General features: G+C 40.0%; 1 protein-coding gene across 1 annotated transcript in view; it reads right to left on the reverse strand.

Moving 5' to 3' along the window:
- Positions 1-24,546, reverse strand: part of C8A (complement C8 alpha chain) — an 85,302-nt gene that overhangs the window by 49,994 nt on the left and 10,762 nt on the right. Inside the window, exons 3-7 of the mRNA XM_012547583.3 lie at positions 18,081-18,225; positions 16,513-16,660; positions 15,154-15,337; positions 13,400-13,594; positions 10,950-11,190 (exon numbers count right to left, since the gene is read on the reverse strand). Coding sequence (XP_012403037.1) covers positions 10,950-11,190; positions 13,400-13,594; positions 15,154-15,337; positions 16,513-16,660; positions 18,081-18,225 — 913 coding nt within the window. The remainder of the gene's footprint in view (positions 1-10,949; positions 11,191-13,399; positions 13,595-15,153; positions 15,338-16,512; positions 16,661-18,080; positions 18,226-24,546) is intronic.

Consider the following 24,546-nt stretch of genomic DNA (forward strand, 5'->3'; position numbering starts at 1 on the left):
GCATACATGTGTGTATACACACATGCATACACATACACACATATGTTACAGGCACCTTTTATCCTGTGATATTGGCCTTCTGGCTATTTCTTCCACAAGACACTCCAGGCATTTTCACTGGGTTTCCCCAATACCTAAAGTTCTGTCCTTCTTTACTTCTTTCTTCTTCCCCTTAATACCAGCCCTCTTTAAATATTTTTCTCATCTGAAATAATCTCCAAAATGTCCCATGTGTCTCTCGTTTGTACTTAGTTATTTGCATTTCCCCATTAGAATGTGAACTCATTGAAAGCAAGGAACTTTTTTGAGAAGAGAGAAGCATGACTCCCTTGAAAATGAAAGTCTTGATTCTCTTTATGGCCATATTTGAAAACTGGTAGATAAGAGGAATGCACCGGACATGTGTTCACTAGAAGAACAAACATTTGCAAGACTATTTCATACTCTTCTTTTGGAAAAATAATGGGGAGATGTGCATTTGATCAGTGGTCTTTAATGTAAAGATTTTGACCTGATGCCAAGGGAAATGGGATCAACCAATCAGCAGTACAAAATACAACTTCATTGCTGGGCAGATCTCCAACACAATTTCCCCTACCCTTATTCCCCAATACTTTCTCTTCTCTTTTATGTTTTCCTTTCTCTCCGGTGTAAAAGCACACAACTTTTCAGTTTCTGAGTTGGTGTTAGCTCCTCAGAGTAGTTACAGATTGAGCTAGCTTCTATTCTCCAAACTGGCACAGGAGCCTTTGGTGACCTCCACCCAAGTTAGCCTTTTCATCATCATTCTGTGGCTATGCCGTGTGCCTCTTTGAGACAATACTGTGCATTTGGGGTTAGTGACCAGTGTATAAGATCTTTCTTCTTCCCTTTACCTTTTAGATATGACTAGGTCATAGAGTATGAATAAACATAGATGATTCGGGATCTGGACCACAAATTTCATTACATTATTCTTTCTCTCCTCCAACCCCCCCCCATTTTCAAAATTTACCAACTGTTGTTGAAGACATGGTCATCTTGCTAGTCACCCAAGTCTTCCCGATTTCTGTGCTATCTTTGACTCCTCATTTTTCCTTCGCTTCACATCAGTATTTCCAGTGATCACTTTGTATTCCTACCTGCACAAAATCCATCCCATCTGTCCCATTTTCTCCACTCACTTGGTTACCATATTGGTTACCAGATGACGAGGTTGTTTTATATATATAGATATATATAGATATATATATACACACCTCATCATCACTCACTTGAACTTTTGTAATAACTTCCAATTGGCCTTATTGAAGTCTCTCCTATGCCAGTCTATCTTCCCTTATCTGTCAATGGGATTTTCCTAAAGCAAAGGTGGAACCATATTATTCCATTATTTAGTAAACTCCAGGGGTTACCTAATGACTCTAGAATCAAAGAGTACTTCATCCCATTATATCCTTTGTGTTACCTTTTTATATAAGTTTTAAAATATATTTAACTTTCAGTGTTGTGTTATAGGTCAACAGTTTAGAAACAGACAAATATACACACATTGAAGTTATTGGTTTTCTATCTTTTTTTTGTATTAGAGAATGTCTAAATGACATGACTCAGGAATAGTCTAATTGGGTGGATCTGAATTGATTGAGTAGTTGGAGCCAAGAGAAGTCACTGTTTTGATGTCAATCTGGAAGAAGAGCTCCACTCCAGGATTGTGTTTTTGGTCCTATGGGCTGTTTTGTATCGACAAGCAACTTGAATTAAAGATACAGATGGCATGCCGTATCAACTTTGCAGGTCATGCAAAACCAGGAGTCACAGCTCACTTAATGAATGACAGCATCCAAAAGAGAGCTCAACAGGCTAGAACTTCAGGCTAAATCTAAAAAGATGATATTTCAGAGGGATCAATATGAAGTCATAAACTTGGGTTCAAAAAAAATCAATTTTACCGGTCCGAGATAGGAGGCCAGAGCTAGAAAAGAGATATTGTCTAAAATATTGGAGGGGTTTTAGAGAAGTGCAGGCTCAATACATGTCAACAGTATGATATGGGTAGCCACAAAAGCTAATACTGTCTTTGGCTGAGTTAACAGAAGCATGGTGTCTGGGACTGGGAGGGGAAACTTACTATTTCACCAAGCAAATTAGTCCACTTTGTTGTAGTCCAGTTCTTCTACAAAATAGTCCTTTAGATGCTTGAAGACACTACCAGCATGACCCCCTGCTCCCCAAGACTTTTCACTAAATATCATGTGCTTGTAAATTGACTTTCATATACCATGATCTCCAGTCCCTTGGCCATATTTACTTCCTTCCTCTGATCAGTCTAGAGATGATTTATTTTGTTCCTGAAATATGGCTCCCAGAACTGAGCATGATGCAGCAAATGTGGTCTGAGAAGGGCAGAGGACGTGGGAATTGTCGCCTCAGTCCAAAAACCGTTTTTATTACTTCACTAATATGAAGCTCCGTTTTATTTTTGATAAAATAGAGATTTCATAACTTAGAGAATTTATAATGAAGAGAATCTTAAAATAGAGAAATTAACACCTGTCACTTGTTTTACCTACCTCTCAAGGCTTCCAAAGACAGGCTCTTTGTAAATATTAAAACATACTCTAAATATGAAATATTGTTCACATTAAACATATTTTCAGTCCAAGCAAATGTTAGGCTATGGGGAACCTGTAGAATAGGGATCTAAGCCCCCCGATTCTAAAGAGTTCATGAATTTGGATGATTTTTTAAAAATTGTCATTTTAATAATAAATGTAAGCAATAAACCATTGTTCAAAGCAATATTGCATCAGTTTACCAGACTACCAAAGGTCTCCATGACACACAAAAATGGTGAATAATTCATGATGTGGAACAACTGTAGGACACAAGACAACATGTCAACAACAAAACTTGTCTGTGTTCTTTTTGACCCCATAGAGAAGAATCAGGAGCAATGGGTGTATGTTAGGGAAAACTTCCTGTTAATTAGAGCTGTTCAAATTGATGGTGGGAGGGGGTGAGAACCCCTTCCTTTGAGCTCTCTTAAGTGTGCTCAAGAAGGAATATAGGCAGCTAGGTGGCACAGTGAATACAGTGACTAGCTTGGAGTCAGGAAGATTCATCAACCTGAGTTCAAATCCAGCATCAGACATTTATTAGCTGGATCTGGGCAAGTCACTTCATCCTATTTGCCTCAGTTTCCCTCTCTGTAAAATGAACCAAAGAAGGAAATGGCAAACCATCCCAGTATCTTTGTCAAGAAAACGCCAAATAGGGTCACGAAGAGTCAAACATGACTAAAAAAAAAGGACTGGAGCAACTGGGTGGCACAGTAGTTAGAGCACCAGCCCTGAAGTCAGGAGGACCTGAGTTCAAATCTGGTCTCAGACACTTAACATTTCCTGACGGTGTGACCCTGGGCAAGTTACTTAACCCCAATTGCCTCAGGGAAAAAAAAGACTGAAAAAAGATAATGTGTTTCCTATCTGCTTTGGACTAGGATAACACCCGAGGTCATCCCCAATCTTCAGATTACATAATTCTGTGATTCTTTTGTCAACTCATAAAGTGGACAAGATGATAACCATATGACCCTTATGTTCTCACCCAGAGAATCCAAAGGAAAGAGGATGGAATTAGGGGAGATTCTAATTTTTAAATGGGTTCTTACGGGAGGGAGGACAGCATGGATGAACATTTAGCATCAATGCCATCACAGGGTTGGGGAATTATAAGGAATGTCAGATGTCCCTTAGTATAGCCCTGTCTCTTTCCCCATGATTTCACTCTGTAACCATGAGAGGAAAGGCTTGGCCAGATCCCAGGATCCTCTGTTCTAAAGAATAGAATCAGGGGCAGCATGAAAATTACAGGTCGCACCTGTGATGGTGCAATGCAATGGAAAGAGCTTTGGAATGGACATCAGGAGTCCTCTGTTTGATTCCTCACAGTCACCAATAACCGGAGGGACTTTTCACGAAGGATTTTTTCTCTCATCCTTAATTTATTTCTTTGGAAAATGATGGAGTCGAGAAAGACAATACCATTCATGATCCTTCCGGCTCTGACATTCTAGGCTCCAAAATCCCTCCCAGCTCCAAAATGCCTGGTTTCAAGGTACTTTCCAGACTCGCCTTTCCCTTTTCTAAGGTTCCTTCCAATTCTGACACATTCTCGGCTTTCATTACTATATGATTTCTCTGACAGTTAAGATAGGGCTTCTGCAATATTTCTGTGATGATAAAAACCTTAAAAGGAGGGGGGAACCCACTCTTTAGTACCAGACCCCTTGCTGATTCCTGTAGATAAAAAAACGAAGGCTGTCATTCAAAACACTTCTGGACGTGCTCTACTGTCACTGAAGTCGACGGATGCCTTAACATGAATCAAGACCCTTCCCTGGGCTTCTGTTCTGCACTTTCCCTCTGTATTTTGGAGGGAGGGCTTTTTCTAAAAGATGCATTAAAAGAAAACAGTCTCTCATGCATCCTCGGGGACAAAACCACGGAGGATCTGATGCAAGCCCAAGGACAAAACATTTCCCCAGAGCCAAGGGATGCTTTTTGCTTTCAATCTTTCTCTGCCTAGGCCCAGCCTTTGAGGAATCAAAGGTAAAGCCAGTCCTGGGAGCGGGGGCAGCAGCGGAGCAGGCTGGGGGAGCGAGGAGGGCAATGCACAAGGACATTGAAAGCAGCCGATCTTCCTGCGGAAGGTTTGGGAAAAGGTCATTGAATGGAGCAAATATTATGACAGCCAGTCAGATGGGGAGGAGGGGGCAGGGAATTAGTCTTTTTTTTTTTCAGAAAAAAAGGAGAGATAGACAGATAGAGACATGGAGGCAGATGAGAGGCAGAAAGAAAGACAGAGGAGAATGGAGAAAGAGATAAACAAAAGAGAGGGGGAGGGAAAAAGAGACAGAGACACAGTGAAAAAGTAATATTAAGAGAGGAGAAAGACATAAATGGGACAGAGAGCCAGAGAATAGAATGGGAGTGGGGGCGGACAGAAACAGGAAAAAAACTAGACAGAGAAAATTGGAGAAACAGGAGGCAGAGAAGGGCGGAGAGTTAAAGACACATAGAACCATAGAATAGAGGGGAGAGACAAAAAGAGAGGGGAAGGAAAAGACATACAGAGAGTCTTAAAAATAAGAAAAGAAAGGAAGGGAAGAGAAGAGAAGGGAAAAGAAAAGAGAAAGGAAGGAACGGGAAAGAAAAGGAAGGGAAGGAAATGAGTAATGGAGGGAGGGAAGGAAGGAAAGAAGGAAGAGAGGGAGAGAGAGAGAAAGGCAGGAGAGAAGAAAGAAATAAAGGAAGGGAGGTGGGAGAAAATAAGAAGAAGGGAGAAAGGAAAGAAGGAAGGAAACAGAGAGCCAAGAAGAAGAGGAAGGACAGAGACAGAAAAAAAAATCTTAGAAAAGAGGCAAAGAGAAAAACTTGTGTAGGAGGAGACAAAGTCATTGAAAGAGGGGAAAGACAAAGATGATAAGCCCGACAGGGGAAAGAGCCAGATGGAGTGGGAGAGGAGAAATGAAAGGAGGGACAGAGGAGCCTGCTGAAGCTCTATTTATCAAAGGGAAGAAGGTAGATGTGTTTTGTTCTTTGCAGGTTAATATGCAAATGCCATTCTGATTTATTAACGGTCTCAAGCAGATGAGGTGATGATTAGCACATTTCCATATTTATAGGAAAGCAGCACGAAATTTCCGGATTTATAGAAAATCAGCTCTTCCCAAACAGCAAATTGGCCCATTATCGACACAGGGTTTTCTATTAACAGAGGACTGAGGTAATTATCTCAGGGACAATTTGTTATTTAGCTCCTTTTAAATATTAACCAAATTGGAGGCCCAGTTGGTTTTGCAGTGCCCCACTGTGCAGAGCAGAGACAAAATCTCTAAGAAGAGAGGACTCATCCTCTGGACCCAGATGCAGGACCTCACCCAGAGACTCTGCAGGAGCCCCCCAGAGGGCCTGACAGCCCTATCATTGAACTGGATGTACCTTCTGGACTATTCTAGTGTTCACTGGGCACCTGCCCCATCCCTGTGCAGGACTAGGTAACATCGAGGTGGAGAAAGGAATAAGAATTACAGAGGGATTCTAGCACTCTCAGAGTAGCAGAGGGCACTGTGCTTGGAGTCAGAGCCCCAGGTTTGAGTCCCAAATCTAGGAAAGATACTTCCTCTCCTACCAAATTATAAAGATGGATGCCTTCCAGTTCTAAGTCCTCTGGTAGGAGTTCAGATCTACCATTTACCATCTGTTTCATGTGAAAGTCTCTTCATACTTCTGAGCCTCAGTTCCCTCATCTGAACATAAGACTTGCCTCCCCAAAATGTTTTTTAACTTCTCAGTGCTATTAAATTAGGAGCTATGTTTAAAAGCAATAACAAAATGGGGAACCATTCTGTTAATGCTTTTAAACACAGCTCATAATTTAATGGATAATGGGTAGAAAGAATGATATGGGTAGAAAGAGTTTCTTCATTCCTTATCCGAGTAATCACAGGCTGGGTCCAAAAATAAAACTGGGGACAAAAACACTTGACCCAAGCACACTCTGGAGTATCCCGAGGATCAAATCAGACAGTATGGATGGGTGTGTACCAAGACTCATGACATATCTCAAAGCATGGAATGGACTGCTTTGGGAGGTAGGAAGTTCCCCATCCTTGGAGGTCTCCTAAGAGAGACACTATAACCATACTTCAGAAATGTCACTGTTGGGATTGTTTATTCAAGTATTTTCCCAGTCATGGACTGCAAGGTTTCTTCCACCTTAGAAATTCTGTAATTTGGCATGAAATACTTCACAGAGTTATAGACTTGGAGTCTAGAAAACCTGGTTCAAATCCAACTTCTGATACAGACTCCTTAGAATGACCTTCAGTAAGTCAAGATCTTTGAGATATCATGTGTAAAATAGATTCCATGATTTACTTGATGTGAATTAAAAATAAATACTCCATCCACCAACACAACTTCCCTGAAACTTAGGAAATTTCCTGTCTCTCTGGAATGGGAACAACTTGCCCAGAATCACACAGACAGGATCTGAACCCAGGTCTTCCAGAGTGATTTGCTATATACTAAGCCATATGAAAAAAAAAAAAAAAACAGTATCTCAATGTTATAAAATGGGGTGTTCCAGGCTCAAAATCAGAAAGACCAGCCTCAGGTACTTACTAATTGTATTACTCTAAGTTAAATATCTCTGTTTACCTCTGTTTCCCCATATGTAATATGAGAAGGAAAAGGAAATGGCAAAGTACTCGAATATCTTTGCCAAGAAAACCTCAAATGAATCACAAACTGTCACATATAACTCAAATAAGTGAACAACAAGAAAAACAGGGTTTGGTCAGGCTCAAATGAGACAATGTTTTGTATAAAAACTTACCAACTTTTTTTTGCCAACTTTAAAGATCTCTGGAAATATCAAGTTTTCATGGGAATTCTGTCCCTCATGGCGTTGAGGTTGAGACCACAATTTAACTAATAGATGATGGCTTGGAAATAAGAAAGACCAATGCTAAATGATTTAGTACAGGAAGAATCAGAGAAGGGCATGGGCAAATGAGTCACAATCAAAGGAGACTTCCAGGAGGAGCTGTGGATGAAACTGTCCTAAAAGAATAGGAGTCAGACCAAAATAAGGTCAAAATGAGTAAATGATTTAGACATAAAGGGAGATAGCATACGTTAATTAGTGGGGCAGTTCTACAGATAAGGGAAGAGCTTATGAGCAAATAAGACTTAGAAAAGTTCACAGGAAGCAAGATAAATAAAGTTTACTACATGAAATTAAAAAGATTTTGCATAACCAAAACCAAAACAGCTAAAATCAGAAAGCAGGAAACTGAGGCAGGGTTTTATGGCAAGTTTCTCTAATAAAAGCTTCATTTTTTAAATAGAGAAGCAAGCCAAATTTATTTAAGAGAGAGAGACAGACAGACAGACAGAGAGTGCCATTCCTCAGTTGATAAATGGTCAAAGGATAAGAACTGGCAGTTTTTAGTGGAAGAAATCAAAGCTGTCTATACTCACATGAAAAAGTGTTCTAAATCACTATTGACTAGAAAAATGCAAATTGAAACAATTCTGAGGTACCATTTCATACCTATCAAGTTGGATAACATGCCAGAAAAGGAAAATGACAAATGGAGGCAATGTGGGAAAATAGACACATTAATGCACTGATGGTGGAATGATAAACCGGTTTAATCATTCTAGAGAAAAATAAGGAACTATGCCCAAAGTGCTATAAAAATGTGCATGTTCTTCGACCCAACAATATCACTATATTTGTATCTCAAAGAAATAAAAGAAATAGGAAAAGGACTCATATATACAAAAATATTTGTATATTTGTTTTTTTTTAAAGTCATGGCAAAGCATTGGAAATTGGGAGGATGTCCATCAATTGAAAAATGGCTGAAGAAGTTGTGGTACATAATTGTAATAGTATATTGTGCTGTGAAAAATGAGAAATGTGGGAAGATTTCTATGAACTGATGCAAAGTGAAGTGAACAGAATCAGGAGAATATTGTACACAATAAGTGTAATACTGTATGATGACCAACTGTGAATGACTTAGCAATACAACAATCCAAGACAATTTCAAAGGAGCCATGATAAAAAATAAAATAAAAGCTCTCCATCTCCAGAGAGAGAACTGAGTGCACATTGAAGCACACTTTTTTCCACTTTATTTTTCTTGTTGTTTTTGGTTTTTTGTTTGCAACATAGAGAATATGGAAATGTGTTTTGCATGACTTCACATGCATAATTGCTTACCTTCTCAATACGATAGTGAAGAACTGGGGGAGAGATTTTGTAATTCAAGTTTTTTTTTAATTAATGTTATAAATGAGTGAATATATAAATAGATTAATGAATAACTGAATAGATAAATAAAAGAAAAAAGGATAAGGATTTTTAGATTGGCAGAAGAGAGATCCTAAGGAAAGGGAACAGCTGAAAAAAAAGACATAAGGGCAAAATGCACAAAAGTGGACACAATGGAAGGGGAGATAAAGTAGTTTGGCCAGCCTCATCATTGGGAACTTTTAGGGAGCAATATGTGTGTGTGTGTGTGTGTGTGTGTGTGTGTGTATTTGGATCTCCCATTTCATCCAGGACCATATCTTGATTTATATCTTGCCTCTGGACCAGGATGGCTCTAAGGGAAAGTGAAGCAGGTGACCTTGCCCAGCCTCCCTCACTTCAATCCAATTCACTTGCATGTCATGACATCTCCTCCCTGATGTCATGGTCCTCTTCGAGAATGAAGGGCAAATATAAAAACAACAACCTCTGTGTGCATGTATGTACATGTGTGTGTTGTGTACACCCATACATACATACCCATACACAAATAGTGCCAGATTGCCAATCTCAAAACCAAGGAGACCAAGGTTTAAGTCTTGCTAGTAACATATCTTCTCTGTGTGATCTTAAATAAATCATTTAACTTTTCAGTGATTTAAACAAGTCTCCCTGATTTAATCACAGAGATAGTGCTTTCAAGCATTGGTAGAAGGAGGTTCTTTTCCCAGAAGTTCCCTGACAGTGAAATCACTCTTTCTGCCTTATGTGCTAGGTACAGTGGTAGTTGCTATAGATACAATTATATTAATCAAATAATTTCTACTCATAAGGAGTTTGCATTCTAATGAATAGATAAGACTTCAGATGCCAAAGACAAGCCCTAACAAACAAGGATGATGATAATTAATTGGGGGGATAAGTAAACAAATAGTGAGTGGGGAGAGGATTCATTCATTCAGTATCCTAGGGGCTGGGGAGAGAAAGACATAAATGAAAGAGTCCCTTTCCTCAAAGAGATTACATTATGTTCAAGGTTTAAAATGGGGGGAAAGAGAAGAAAATATAATTTGAGAAGGAAGAAACACTGTGTCGTAGGAGAATGGAGAGCATCTTGTCTTAAGAAGTAGCACCTAGGTTGAGCCTTGAAGGAATATAGGAACTCTAATAAATTGAGATCAGGAAGTGCTTGGCAAAATCTGGGAAACAGCCCATGAAAAGATAGAGAAATGAGAATGGTGAGCAGGTTGGTTTGATTGGACCAGACAATGCATGGTGAGGAGTATTAACAATCATCATAACTGACATTTTCATAGCATTTGACACTGGCAACGTACCTTACAGATACTATTAAAACTTTAAAGCTGCACCGAGTTTGAGGATACCCTCTGTTATCTTCCTCAACAACCCTCAGCTGTTGTTCATTTGTTTTCCAATCATGTCCAACTCTCCGTGACCTCACTTAGAATTGACTTGGCAAAGATACTAGCGTCGTTTTCTAATCCAGCTCATTTTACAAGTGAAGAAACTGAGGCAAATAGAGTTAAGTAACTTGCCCGGGTCACATAGCTAGCAAAATGTCTGAGGCCAGATTTGAACTCAGGTCTCCCCAAATCCCTCCATTGAGCCACCTAAGTAATAAGAAATATCTGGAAAGAGAGGTTGGGGCTTGACTTGGTTTTAAATAGATGCTGAAGAGTTTCTCATTCATCCTAATGGTTACCAGGAACTCCAGAAGATTCTTGAGTTGGTCATGATCAAGCCTGTGCTTTAGAAAGACCTACTTTGGCAGCTGTATGGAAGATGGATGAGGGGAGAGAAATCAGAAACAAGAAGAAGACCCTCTTCAATAGACCGAGGGAGAGGTGATGATGAGAGGAATTAGGGCCATTGTATGGCTAGTTAGAAGGGAACAGATGCAGCTGCTTTGTATGAATTCAAAATTAAAGCTGAATTTAAAAGTGCATTTAGAAAGTATACACTCTACTCTTAGCTTCAATAGGTCTAGGATAAGAACACTCATTCACTCAGTGTATTTTCATGGTGGAATTCAGTAAGAAAAATACAAAAATTCTATTATATTCACATTCAGTAGTAAAACTCTCCAGTCAACATGCCCTACTTCCTGGGCTACTTACCTTTTGCTCTCATGACATCCTTGTTGATGACTAAAATGTATTCTGCGATGCCGCCCATGGCCCCGGAGGTGATGTAGTGGGTTCCATAGTCATTGATAAACTTGGCATATATGCCGTAATCATACCGCTCGGGGAGCTCAATGATTGCCTGAAGGATATCCTCGTCCAGGACGATGTCTTCTCTCCTCATCCTGAAGTGAGCGGTCTGGGTTTTCGTGTAAATGTGGATAAAGCCGTATTCCTGCCAACAAACAGGAAATCTAATGATGGTAGAGGGCTGGGCAGAAGAGGGTGGGAGGAAAGGGATCCACAGGAATGCTCTGAAAATCACAATGGAAAGACAGAGTGGTACCAAGGAAAGATTTTTGGCTCTAGAGACAAAGAACCTGGGTTCAAGTCCTGTGTGATGTAGGGGAAGACATTTGATCTCCATGGGAGGACATCTGTAAAAAGAGGGAGGAGGAGTAGATAATGTCTAACATTTCTTCCAACTCTAAGATCTATGACTTTATGAATATATTACAATATGTCTTTAAAACTCCTAAATCATTGCTTCCCACAATGGACTGGTAAATTGCACCATTGTGTAGGCAGTTAGGTGATACAAAGAATAGAGTAAGAGATTTGGAATGAGGAAGATCTCAATTCAAATCCTGACCTAGACATCTACTAGCTATGCGATCCTGGACAAATCACTTAATTTTCTGAGCCTCCATTTCCTCATCTGTAAAATGGGCATAATAATAGCACCTACCTCTCCAGATCTTGTGAGAGATCAAAAGAGATAATATTTGAATAATATTTCAGAAAAAGGAGATAATATTTGTAAACCTTAAAATGCTATACAAATAGGAGGTAGGAAAATAAAAGGACCTGAGATTGATTTTCACTCTGCTTATATGAATTTCTAATTCTTTTCTTTCACCCCAAGTGACTGTATGTTAATGTTATATAATAATATATATGCATATTGTATTGTAGAAATTATATGGTATAAAATATATGCATAATTCTATATATTAAATACCACATTAAACTGTCTCTTTTGAACACTCATTGTCTCACTCCTAGACCACTGTAATAGTCTGCTAATGGGTCTCCCTGCCTGAAATCTCTCCCATCCTAATCCACCCTCGCCTCCCCTGCCAAAGTGATTTTCCTGACCCTGCATATGCAGACAAGCGTATATATTAAACATTAATTTGAGAAACGTAACATCTTCAGGATGCTTTAAGGCCTGCAAATCACATACACATACATTACCTCACTAGTACTATGTGAGGAATGGTGATGTCACTGGGTACAGTTTGTAGGAAATAGAGATGTTTAGGTTTGAGAGAAGATTTGGTGGAACCTTGTAGCTATCTTCAAGCCCCTAAGAATTATTATGTTGAGAAGTGGTCATCTTAATTCTGTTTAGAGCTCAAATGGCAGAAGTGGGTGTGAAAAGTAGAGAAAAGCACTATGGACTTGGTATCAGGGTGGGATGAGGGATGGGGAGAATGGATGTCTCAGTATTGGGAATTGAAGAGGAAATAAAAGCAAGTTTTCCTCTGTAATGAAAATTATGTATTCGTGTCATCTTCCCTAATAGAATGGCTTCTTCTTGAGGGCAAGGACAATTTTATTTTGCCTTTGAATCTCTAGCCCCCAGTGTAGTGATTGGCAGGGGAGCATTTAATAATGCTGATGGGGGCAGCTAGTTGGTACAGTGGATAGAGTACCAGCCCTGAAGTCAGGAGGACCTGAATTCAAATCTGACCTCAGACACTTAATACTTCCTAGTTATATGACCCTGGGCAAGTCACTTAACCCAATTGCTTCAGCAAAATTAATTAATTAATGCTGATGGTTTGTGCTTCTGCTCTATTCTAGTACTAAGTCCTAGGGATACAGTGATAGAAATAAAACAAACTCTGCCTTCCAGATATACACACAAAAATCCAATATTTATTCTAACTCAGGATATTAGGGTTTAGATCTTAGGGAGACTAGTTATCACCTGCCCCCGCCCTCATCATTTCTATCCCCAGAGAGAGGAGGTGATTTTTTCATGATCACACAGAGAAGAAGGTTCCGAGCTACCACTCAAAGCTGAGACTCTCAAACCTTTGTCCTCTTCTCTTTCCAACAATGGCTTTTTCCTTCCAAGCATCCATTAATTGACTTCCTTCTGCAATGAACTAGGAAGGGACCGGAGAACAGGGTGGGGAGATGGTGTGAGTTCTCAGTCTTGTAACTCAATTATTCCCATCATGATAATTTTGAGTACAGAAGTGTAATAAGAAAAACAAACAGGATTACGGCTGATCAGACATTTCCAATTACACGAGCAAATTAAGGAACAATCACTACTGTAGTTTTTTAATGCAATTAAAGTAATACGTGAATGCAAGTCCCAAAAGATGCTGGTCGAGAAGAAACAGTGACCTGAGGATGTGAACACTCACCTTCTCTGTATACTCGGTCACGTTCTTCAGGGAACCCTTTCCGGAGGACCAGCCGAATCCTACCCCCAGGATCACAACCTTGATGGGGAGTCCCACAAAGAAGCTACTAGAACTGAATTTTTCCTTATGTAGGCCTCTGGTTAGCTCATCAATATGATTGTAAAATCTTGACCGGAAATCATACTGGGCCTGGGTCTAAAAACAGACAGACAGTGGCAATCAACACTCAGGGGCCCCTACTTGATAGTATTCACAACACTCAATCCAATGGTGCATTAAGCATTAAACCAGGAACTGGTTCTGAGGATACAGAGACGAGAATGAAATAATTCCTGCCCCAGAACTGGCTTCCATTAGGGGAAAACATTTACACAGAAAAATGAGGAGCAGCAAAGCATAGAATAACAGCATCAGAACTGGAGGTGGGGAGACCCCAAATCAAATCCCATCTCAGAAATTCACTAGCTGTGCGACCGTGGGCACTGTCCCTCCCTGAAGCTTCAGTGTCCTCCTTTGTAAAATGAAGGATTGGACTAAATGTCTTTGAAGGTCCCTTCCTTCTCTAAATCTATGATTCTATGATCCCAGATAAAGGCAGAATAATTTGGTGGCGGACACTAAATTACATTAAAGACAGCTTAGAGGTTCTGCAGGCAGAATTGAGGAGGGAGAGAACTCTCCTGGCATGGGGCACAGCCTGTACACACACAGAGAGGTGGGAGAAAGAATGTCCTGAACTGCAAACAGCATTGCTGAGCTCCGTTTGACTGGAATTGGAGGATGTGAAAGAAAGGAATATGCAATTAGGGTTTTCCTCTCAAAACCAGATTTCCCAGTTCCGGAACCATCTGATGATGCATTTTTGCCCCTTGTTCTTGGAAAGTGCGTGACTCAAATCTCCAAGGCTCCACTTAGTATCTCTGCAAATTTCCAAACTAAAATCCTTTCCCTGGCCACCATTCCTCTATGCATGTGGCTTCCCTCTTTTCAAAAACTACATGAGAGCAGGGACTAATTTTGGCTTATTTTTAGTCCTCAGTGCTCATCACAATGATTAACCCAGACTAAGAAGTAAGCCAGATGATTAGGTTCTTGTTCAAAGACTTTCAGTTTTAGGGAACTGGTGGCATCTTGAAGCCTGTTCATATCTATCTATCTATTTATCTATCTATCATCTATCTACCTACCTACATATATATATATGTATGTATATATATATATATATATATATATATATATATATATACACACATATATATATAATCTATCTTCCTACCTATCTATCTATATCTATCTATCTACCTACCTACCTACCTATTTATCTGTCTCTTCCTCCCTCTGTCCTTCCTTCCATCTATCTATCTATCTACATCTATCCATTTATCCATCCATCCATCCATCTATCTATCATTCTGTCTGTGTATGCATCTTTAATATGTCAATGCATGTGCATGTTAACTTCCCTATTAGAATGCAAGCTTCTCAAGGGCAAGGTCTATTTCACTTCCATCTTTGTATTCCTGGCGCCTAGCCCAGAGTCTGCCATAAAGAAGGAAATGTTTAATCCATGTTTATTGGGAGATTAGACAGCTCATTCAACTTTTGCATATTTTAATTGCAGGCATGTTTTCTTTCCTAATATCAAATCTAAATTTATTTCTTTGCAACTCTCATCCCTAAGTGCCAGCTATAATAATAATTATTGTGTCACCACCATCAACATCCTTGTCGTTATTCGCACCAAACTTCCTTACTTCAAATTGGTACTTGATGAAGTTGTACGGTCTGCGGAAATACTTCTCGTTGTAATCGAGGTTCTCACAGACAGCATCATATCTGAGGGACTTCCAGTCTCCATTGTAAACCCGTTCACACAAGCCCCCAAAGAATGTAGGGTCATACACATTCAGTTTTTCTTCTTGGGTCAGAATGTTAAACCTGTAAGGAAAGGGCATCTTCTAGTATCACTGTCTGCATGGTCTCATGCTTCATTTTTTTTCCCCAAAGTGACATCAGCATTTCAGCCAAATGTCCAATCTCATGGACTCTGTGAACATGGAGCATGGACTGTTGGAGCTCGAAGGGAACTTAGAACACAAAGTGTCAAGGCTGACTTTTACAAAACTATTTAATATATAAAAATTGTTTTTCCCACATTCTCTCACTTGCTCCTCATAATTTTCCTGTGAAGGAAGCATTATTATTATAACTGTTTAGAGATGAGGAAATGGAGGGTCAGCATTAGGAGTCAACTGGGTAGTGTGGAGTACCAAAGTCCAAGTCGGGAAGGTCTGAGTTCAAATCTCCTTTAGACATTTACTAGCTGTGTGATCTGCACAATTTACTTAATCTCTCTCAGCCTCCGTTTCTTCGTTTGTAAAATGGGGATTATAATAGCATCTAAGTACAAGGTTGCAATGAAATTCATAGAGCCTGTTTAAAGTGCTTTGAGACCTTAACATGCTATGTAAATTCCCACTATAAAGATATTTATAATGGGTGTAAAGTTTGTCCCAAGGCTAAACATGCTCAATGTTAGCTCTTTTTGTTGTTAACTGACCTACTGAGAGTAATACAATGAGGAAGAACCTAAGTAAAAGTTGAATCCAGATCCCCCCAACTCCAAGTCTGAGACTCTCTCCTTCTGGCCATGCTGACTCATTACAGAGTTGGGCTCCATGATCTCTCCAAAGCCTTCAAGTTCTGAATTTTTCCTCTTTGTTTACCTTGTTGCCATTCTAGAAAGATTTCCCTCACATTGAATTCAGGGGTTGAAATTACAGAGGAAATATGTATAAAGCATTCTGATAGTCCTAGAATACTCTGTAAATAATAAGAATCATTACCATATATCCACTATTACAATTACAAAGACCCATGCTTGTATTGGGGGCCGGAGTCGGTCCCCAGCATCATGGCCGTCTATTAGTCCATTCCTGCAGACCCAAGGACGCATCGTCCCTCCCTGTTCCTTCTCTGTAACATTTATCTGGCCACATTGATCGGCCCCTCTCCTCAGCTCGGGGAGGAGCTCTGAAACTCAATGGCCCAGGGCAGAACGCAGGCTTGACAACAGCCTAATAAGTCACAGCTGCTTGGGAGTCATTACTCACCCTTGGGCTGCCTTTTCTGATCCAGGGATGGGGTTGAACTCCAGACAATCATTTCTAAGGATCCCAGAATCTTCACAGTCTTCCTCATCAGATCCATCAAGACAGTCTCGATCTCCGTTGCACAGCAGGCGCCTCTTGATGCAACGGCCTGAAAAGAGTGGGTCATGGGATAGCCCCCTCCCATGACAAGCCAACAAATGCTGCCATCTTTTAATTATGGGAGGGAAGAGGGGGCTTCTGAAAAGCCCAAGAGGGGCTCTTAGGTGTGCTGGTTTTGTATACTAAGCTAAGGAAACAGAGTTACCTTAAAGAACTTTCAGGAAGATGAAGAATTGGTCAATACGTGATTAAGGTGCCGTAATGAAGTCAGACTTAGGAAGAGAGATTCAGACCCATTTGTGGCTTACTAGCTTTGGGAGCATGGGGCAAAAACCCCTCTCTGAGATTACTAGCTTTGGGAGCATGGGGCAAAAACCCCTCTCTGAGATTACTACTTAGGCTACTCCTGAAGAGTATGGAATTACACTTTGCATTGGAGGAAAGATTTCTACATAACAAAAGTCACCGTCCTCAATTTTGATGCTGTCTGTGACATTCAGCCCATGCTTGTGGATTCAGCCATCGGGGTACATCCCCACATCCGTGGGTACTGACAGGTTTAAGGGATAAAAAGACGAATAGAACAGGGCACTGGCCCCCAGGAGCCAACAGTCCAATCAAGGTGGGCCGGGAATAGGAGCGGTAGTGACAATCGAATGGGGACACAAATACGGATCCCTCAAAAAAGAATCAGGCAGAAATAATAATACGCCAGATGAACACAAATGGAAGATGACAAGGATCCAAATGCAGCTCACTCGCTGTAGGATGAAATGGGGCATTATAAGTACCCAGCCAGAGCTCTAGAAACTTTAAGGGAGAGATGGGATCTGATTGATAGGATCAGACTTTTAGGATCTTAGCACTAGACAATTCAGGATCCTACAGTTCAAGGGAGGGACCAATCAGCTGGAGAGTATCCAAAAAGTGGAAACCAGGCTGTTGAATGGTCTTGAGTCTATGACATATGAGGATACGAGGACTGGCCAAATAAAATGGAAGTGTTTCATCTGGAGAAGGAAGACTGAAGGCTGGGGGAAAGAGAAGAGCTGGATTCAAGTCCTCCAAGTGCAGTCCTGAAGAAGAGGTTTTAGGCTTATGCTTCATTCTGCTTTGACTCAGGGGGCAGAGTCATCGTGCATTGGGGATTAAGGAAAGTAGCATGAGGGGGTTGAAAAAATACATATTTAGACTTAGTGTTTTATATGCTGAGAGCTTCGCACAATATTTGGCACATGATAAGTACTTAAATGCTTTATTTATTCTCTATCTCCATACACATATATATGTGTATGTGTATATATATATACATATATATATTTATATATGTGTGTGTATGCAATTAATGTATACATTCACACAGACACCTATGATGCATGTGTGTTGTATACAGATGTATGTACATATAAATGTCCCACGTGTACCCATGCTAGACACAAGAAAGGCTGCCTGCCCTGTGTACTACTCACCTGAGTCCTTACACTGGAAATCATAGCCGCACTGGCTTTGCACCACACAGGTCTCCGGGCTGGTGCAGGCCACCTCGTCCCAAAGGTCACCACTGCATATGTTTCCCCCAAACTTGGAGGGTTGGAGGAGATTTCTGTAGCGATGCTGAAACAGATTTTTAACCTGAAATTTCTCTGCATCCTTTCATCTTATGACAGGAATGAATCAACTAGTACAGCAATAAAATGTCTTGTGCTGGGATCTCCAGAAGACACAATAATGACTCAGACTTGGTCCCTGCCCTCAGTGTGCCTAGAGTCTAGTTGGGGAGAAAGGGCATTAGACATTAGTCAAAGGAATTAGAGGAGCAAATGCTCATGAAATATATAAAAACAAAACAAGTAAAATTCTTGCAACTTCTATTCCTATAATGCTAATTTTTTTTTTTGAGGTAGTTGGGATTAAGTGACTTACCCAGGATCACTCAGCCAGGACGTGTTAAGTGTCTGAAACCAGATTTGAATTCAGGTCCTCCTGACTTCTGGGCTGGTGCTCTATATCTACTGAGCCACCTAGTTACCCCCTTCAATGTAGGGAGCTCCCAGCTGAGGGAAGTCTCTCTCTCGATGCGATGCATATTAGCAGCTGCTCTGCCCCTTAGCACCTTTGGTTGAATGTCTAATGCGAGCAGGCTGGGGCAGGGTGGGCTAGCTCGCTCTGTCCGGACTCCAAGGCCACTTGAATGCCCTTTCACCACTCTGCCCCGCCATGATGAGTCCTCCACGTAGATCATCCCCATTCAGCCTCAAAACAAACCCTGAGCAGGGGGGTTAACCATTCCCTCGTACCCTAGTGTTTGGACTGAGGACATTAAGAGAATTAACTCGGCATTTCTGGTTCCTGGGCTGGCACACTCCCAGCACACTGTGCCATTTCTTCAGATAAATAGGAGCTGCTACTGCTGAGAGTCAGGATGATGTCAGAGATATAGAGAGCCAGTCTCAGAATCAGGAAGACCTGGATTCAAATCTTCCTTGTGTCGCAGCCCAGCTGTGTAATGGTGGATAAGCCACAAAAGGAACCATTGGTTTTTTATTTAATTCTCTAAGGCCATAAGCTAAAAAATAATGGATGATATGTATTGGCAAGGGGGGTTTCCAAACCAGGGACTCTCTACAGAAGTCAACCAGTCAGTCAGTGAGCATCTGTTATCATGTCTCAGTCACTGTGCTGCAAAAAGAAGCCAAAAAAGTCCCTGACCTTCCAGAGCACACCATCCAATGGGAGAGACAACAAATGGACAGGTGTCAACAAGCCACAGAATAATGAGGTATTAACTAACAGAGGGAAGCCCCTCAAATTAAAAGGCTTCCTGTAGAAGGTGGGATTTTAGTTAGGTCTTAAAGGCCATTAGGGAAGAATGACATCACAGGGCCAGATCCTCCCATAGCAGCCCAAATGAGTGAGACAATATCATTTATTTACAAATTATATATGTGTGTATACAAATAGGTAGATATAAATTATATATATCAAGCAAAACATTGAATATGAAGCAAATATACACCTTAGCTATTATTTCTTTCTTTTCCCCTCTAAGTTAGAGAGAAATTAACTTGGAATAAGTCACTGGCTACTGTTATTCTTTATGTCTAGTGCTTGTGGATCTATTGACCAGGTGGATAAAATATCTGACCTGTGCCATTGAATAAAAATGGCGGGATGTGGGTTTGTATCCTATGGAACCACCAAAATGTAAACTCCACGAGGACGGGGACCTCTTTCTTTGTATCCCCCATGCTCTGTATAGGGTCTGTATATAGTAGGCGCTTAATAAATGTTTATTGATTGAACTTACTGAAAGTAATTTAATATTATTATAAGTGTATTGTGAATGTAACGATTATTGATGGTCCTAAAGCCTATATAAAATCTATATAAAAATATAAGAAGAGATCCAGCACAAGAGAGCAGTTACATGTTCTCTTCTATCCAGCAGCCTGTCCTGCCTGCCACTGGGATTCTCAGGTCGGGGCCCAGCGGGTGGATGAGGCAGCTGTCCGGACCCTCCCCTCCTCCACTCTTCGTTTTGTCTGCCTCTTCCATCTTCTTTGCTGCTCATTAGCCAAGTAAGCAAAGAAGGGCAGAGGAGGTGAAGTTCAAAGCCATCCATTTGCCTCCTAGTTAAGCAGTCATGATAAAAAGGTTTATAACCTATGTAGTAGGAGGTTGTAACTAATGGCCAATTTGGGACTGTGGGCAGATTTTAATTACCCTCCCACTCTCTGTCCCTGTTGTGATAAATAAAGGCTTGATCCCTGTATCCGGGCTGGGTTATCGGCCTCTCTCCCTCCAAGGCTGGGCAATGGCCCGGAAAGATCCCACTGCCAAATCAATCGAAGGGGTATAGACTATCTCCCGAGGAACCGGGGGTCAGGGACAAGAATACCCAGCTCCTGGTGGGGAGCATTCCCTGCAGGGCATGAGTCCAGAATAACCCCTTCTGTCCCGGATGCTTTCTCCAACTGTATGAGAAGAATAGGGTGTTCTACAACTCCCCTAAAAACATGCGTCACAGAAAGTCTTCATTGTGCTTATTCTGTGTTACGGAGGATTGTGAAATTCCTCCATATGGACCACTCAGCCATTCATTCCAAGAGCATTCATTTAATCAGTCCCATAGAACAGAGGCTTAATATGTGCCCAGTGCCTGGCACATAGTAGGAATTCAATAAATCCTTCTTGACTGACTTGAGCCAATAAATATTTTCCAGGTGGCGCCACACCCTGACCCAAAAGATGTTTAATGGAAGGTCCTGCCCTTCATTTTAGCTCATGTCTCCCCCATCCCCTGCTGCCTCCCTTGGATGGATGGGGAGTCAGAGAGTGAGTCCCATGGGGCAACAATATGGTCTCTTTCCTTTTCTGATGGAGGCTGAGGGGGAGGAGCTGGGATTTGCCTTGGGAAGGGGATGATCAAAAGAAAAACAAATCTACAAATTCCTAGGTCCCCTAACTGATCAGACCTTCCATCTTTTTGGTTATCTTCTTCTTTACTTTTGGGGGGTCTTAGACCCTCTCGACAATCTAATGAAGTCTCCAGATTCCTCCTCAGAATCATGTTTGTTGATTAAATTATGAAGGGGGAGATGACAAATTTCAGCTGTTGGTGAAAATATTTTTCCCATCCAATTTATAGACCCTTTGAAATCTATCCATGGACCCTTGTTCAGTGGACAAAGTGCTGGTTCTGGAGTCAGGAAGAAATGAATTCAAATGCAGATGCTTTTAATAGCTACATGACCCTGTGAAAGTCATTCTCTCAGCCTCAGTTTTTTCAACTATAAAATGAAAATGATATGTATACTTATTGTGTATCCAATTTATATTTTAATGTACTTAACATCTACCGGTCATCCTGCCATCTGGGGGAGGGGGTGGGGGGTAAGAGGTGAAAAATTGGAGCAAGAGGTTTGGCAATTGTTAATGCTGTAAAGTTACCCATGCATATATCCTGTAAATAAAAGGCTATTAAATAAAAAAAATAAAATAAAATAAAAAAATAATAATAAAATAAAATTTAAAAAAAATGAAAATGATAATGGGATCTGTCTCTCAAAGAGATTTTGGGGATCAACTGAGATAACATCAGCACAGTATCTGGCATATAATATCACCCAGGTAGATGTTTAATAAATGCTTATTTTCTTTCCTTCACCCTCCCCTTCCCCTATTGTAGAAACTCTGAAAATATTGACCAGTCTTCCTGATTATTTTTTCTCTTCTTACTCTTTTGTTTTCCTTTCATAAAAAGGCTTCAATACAAGGTTGTGGAATGGGAGCAACCAGATGGTGCAGTGGATAGCGCACCAGCCCTGAAGTCAGGAGGACCTGAGTGGTTATCCAGTCTCAGACACTTACTGTGTGACCCTGTAACCCTGTACTTCACAAAAACAAAACAAGGTTTTGGGATGGGAACAAAAGAGGAAAATTTAGGCAATATAAAAACAAAGGATATGAATACAGTGCATTAAATATGGAGCAGCTATAATTAAATATGATGCCCCAAATATGGTCCAATCAGTATTAAGTATGGAGAAATCTTCCTAGTTCTGGTTCTGGGGGACAGGGATGCCATATCATATTATCAGCTCAATGAAAGGTGCAGTCCACTAAAGCTCTAGGTCTTTTGAAAATAGATGTTTAGCCATATCTCTTTCATATTCTACCATGACACTGATTTTTTAGACTTTATAGGTAAGAATTTACATTTATTATTATTCAGTATTATCTGACTCACTTCAGTCCAGTGCTTTCAAGATCATGACTCACAAGATTTCATTTAAGTGACTGGGAATGCTTTGGAACAGGAGGAATAGAGCAAGAAAGCTGACTTTGTTAAATACTTGGAGGGTTGTTACTTAATTTCCTTGAACTAAGAGGCAGAATCAAAAGCTTGGATTGGAAATTGTAATGAAACAAATTTCGATTTGAGGCCAGAAAAACTTCCTTACAAATTGAGCCACTGAAAAGTTCGATGGACAACCAGAGGAGGGAGAGAGTTTTCCATCACAGGAAGTCTTCAAGCGGAGACTGGTTAATGCCTGGTCAGGGGCTGGTAGAAAGGATTCTTGGTCAGATATTACTTGGACTAGAAGTTCTCTGAAATCCCTTCCTCCTCTAAAATTTAGTAATTCTGAAAGCTAATTTCTTCTTCAAGCTGCTAGTTTCTCCTGCCCAAATGCTTATCTCTGGCAGGGTAGTTTGAGAGGAAGAACATTACTGTGCAAGAGAACATTGGCTGCATTCCACTGAAATCATGACCAGAGCTTAATAAATACAAAAAAAAAAGTCACTCTCTGAAAGGTCAGTCTTATTAGCTCCAGGAAAAAGTGATTCAATTATGATCCAAACTGTAAGCCCTTCATCTGAATTATCTCCAAAAGCAACAATTGAGAAAAAGTAGTTTAGAAAGTCAGAGGAAAATGAGAATTCTTAACAAAGTTATTTTTATAAGGGAAGCCTCAGATAGTCTATGTCCTTTAGGGCTGTAGGACATGGCTTGGGAATCAACGGACTTCATTTAGATCTTGACTCTGTCACTTTCTAGCTGACTTCCTGAAGACTCAGTTTTTTCATTTATAAAATGAAGGGGTTGAACCTTTGCAGTTCTTTCTTTCTCTGCATCTGTGATGATCCTATGACCTGGAATGGAATGGAATTAGAAATATATATATATATATATATATATTTCTGTGCTAGAACCTGTGCTAGGTTCTAGAAATACATACATATATTTACTGGGCTAGGTTCTAGAAACATATATATATGTATATATATATATATATATATATATGCTGGCTAGGTGCTAGAAATATATATATACATACTGTGCTAAGTTCTAGAAATATATATATACATATATGTATATGTGTATATATATATATATATATATATATATATATATATACTGTGCTAGGGTCTAGAAATACATACAGATATATATATGTATATGTATATATATATATATACATATATATACTGTACTAGAGTCTAGAAATACACATATATATACATATTGTGCTAGGATCTAGAAATATATATATATATATATATACATACACATTTGTACTTAGGTATATGTATATGTACCTAGGTATGTGTACATATATATATATATATATATATATATATGTATATGTTTCTAGAACTTAGCACAGTATCTATCTATATATCTATATCTATATATATATCTATATCTATATATATATATATATATATATATATATATATATGTATATATGCATTTCTAGAACCTAGCACAGTACTTGGCATATAGAAGGTGTAATGATTGGTTGCTCTCAATTCTGCCAGCCACACTGGAGCCAATCCATCTTCCAAGTACTAGTCCTTAAGATACTTGAAAATAGTTATTTGATCTCCTTAATTATTTTATTCTCTGAGCTAAATACCACTCCCTTCTAGTTCCTTTAACTAATCCTTATGTGGTTTGAACTCCAGTCCCTTTCACCATCCTGACTGCCTTCCTGGGGACATTCTTGAGCTCCCCAATGCCCTTTCTAAAATACGTCACCCAAACTCCCCACAATATGCCAAACGTAGTATATACCAGGATCAGTTAAAATAGGACCATCACTTTCCTAATGTTAAATACTATGTCTCTCTTAATGCGTCTTAAGATTCACACATTTTGGCTACCATGCAACATCATTGAATTGCACTCATGCAATCCGCTGATTTTTTTCCCAGATAAAATGTTATTTAAGTCAACTTATGACGTTGATTTTTGTCCCCAGCTGTAAGATTTTACATTTGTACCGATTGCATTTCAGCTCGGTAGAATGCAGTCCAACGTTCTAGCCTGTCACCATCTTTTTGAATCTTGGCTTTGCCGTTCAGTCTATCAATGCTCCCTTGTGTCTTTTTGTCTTATGCCAAATTTGATGTGTATGCATTCTGTGACTT

Source organism: Sarcophilus harrisii, chromosome 4, assembly GCF_902635505.1.
Source record: "Sarcophilus harrisii chromosome 4, mSarHar1.11, whole genome shotgun sequence".
NCBI lineage: Eukaryota > Metazoa > Chordata > Mammalia > Dasyuromorphia > Dasyuridae > Sarcophilus > Sarcophilus harrisii.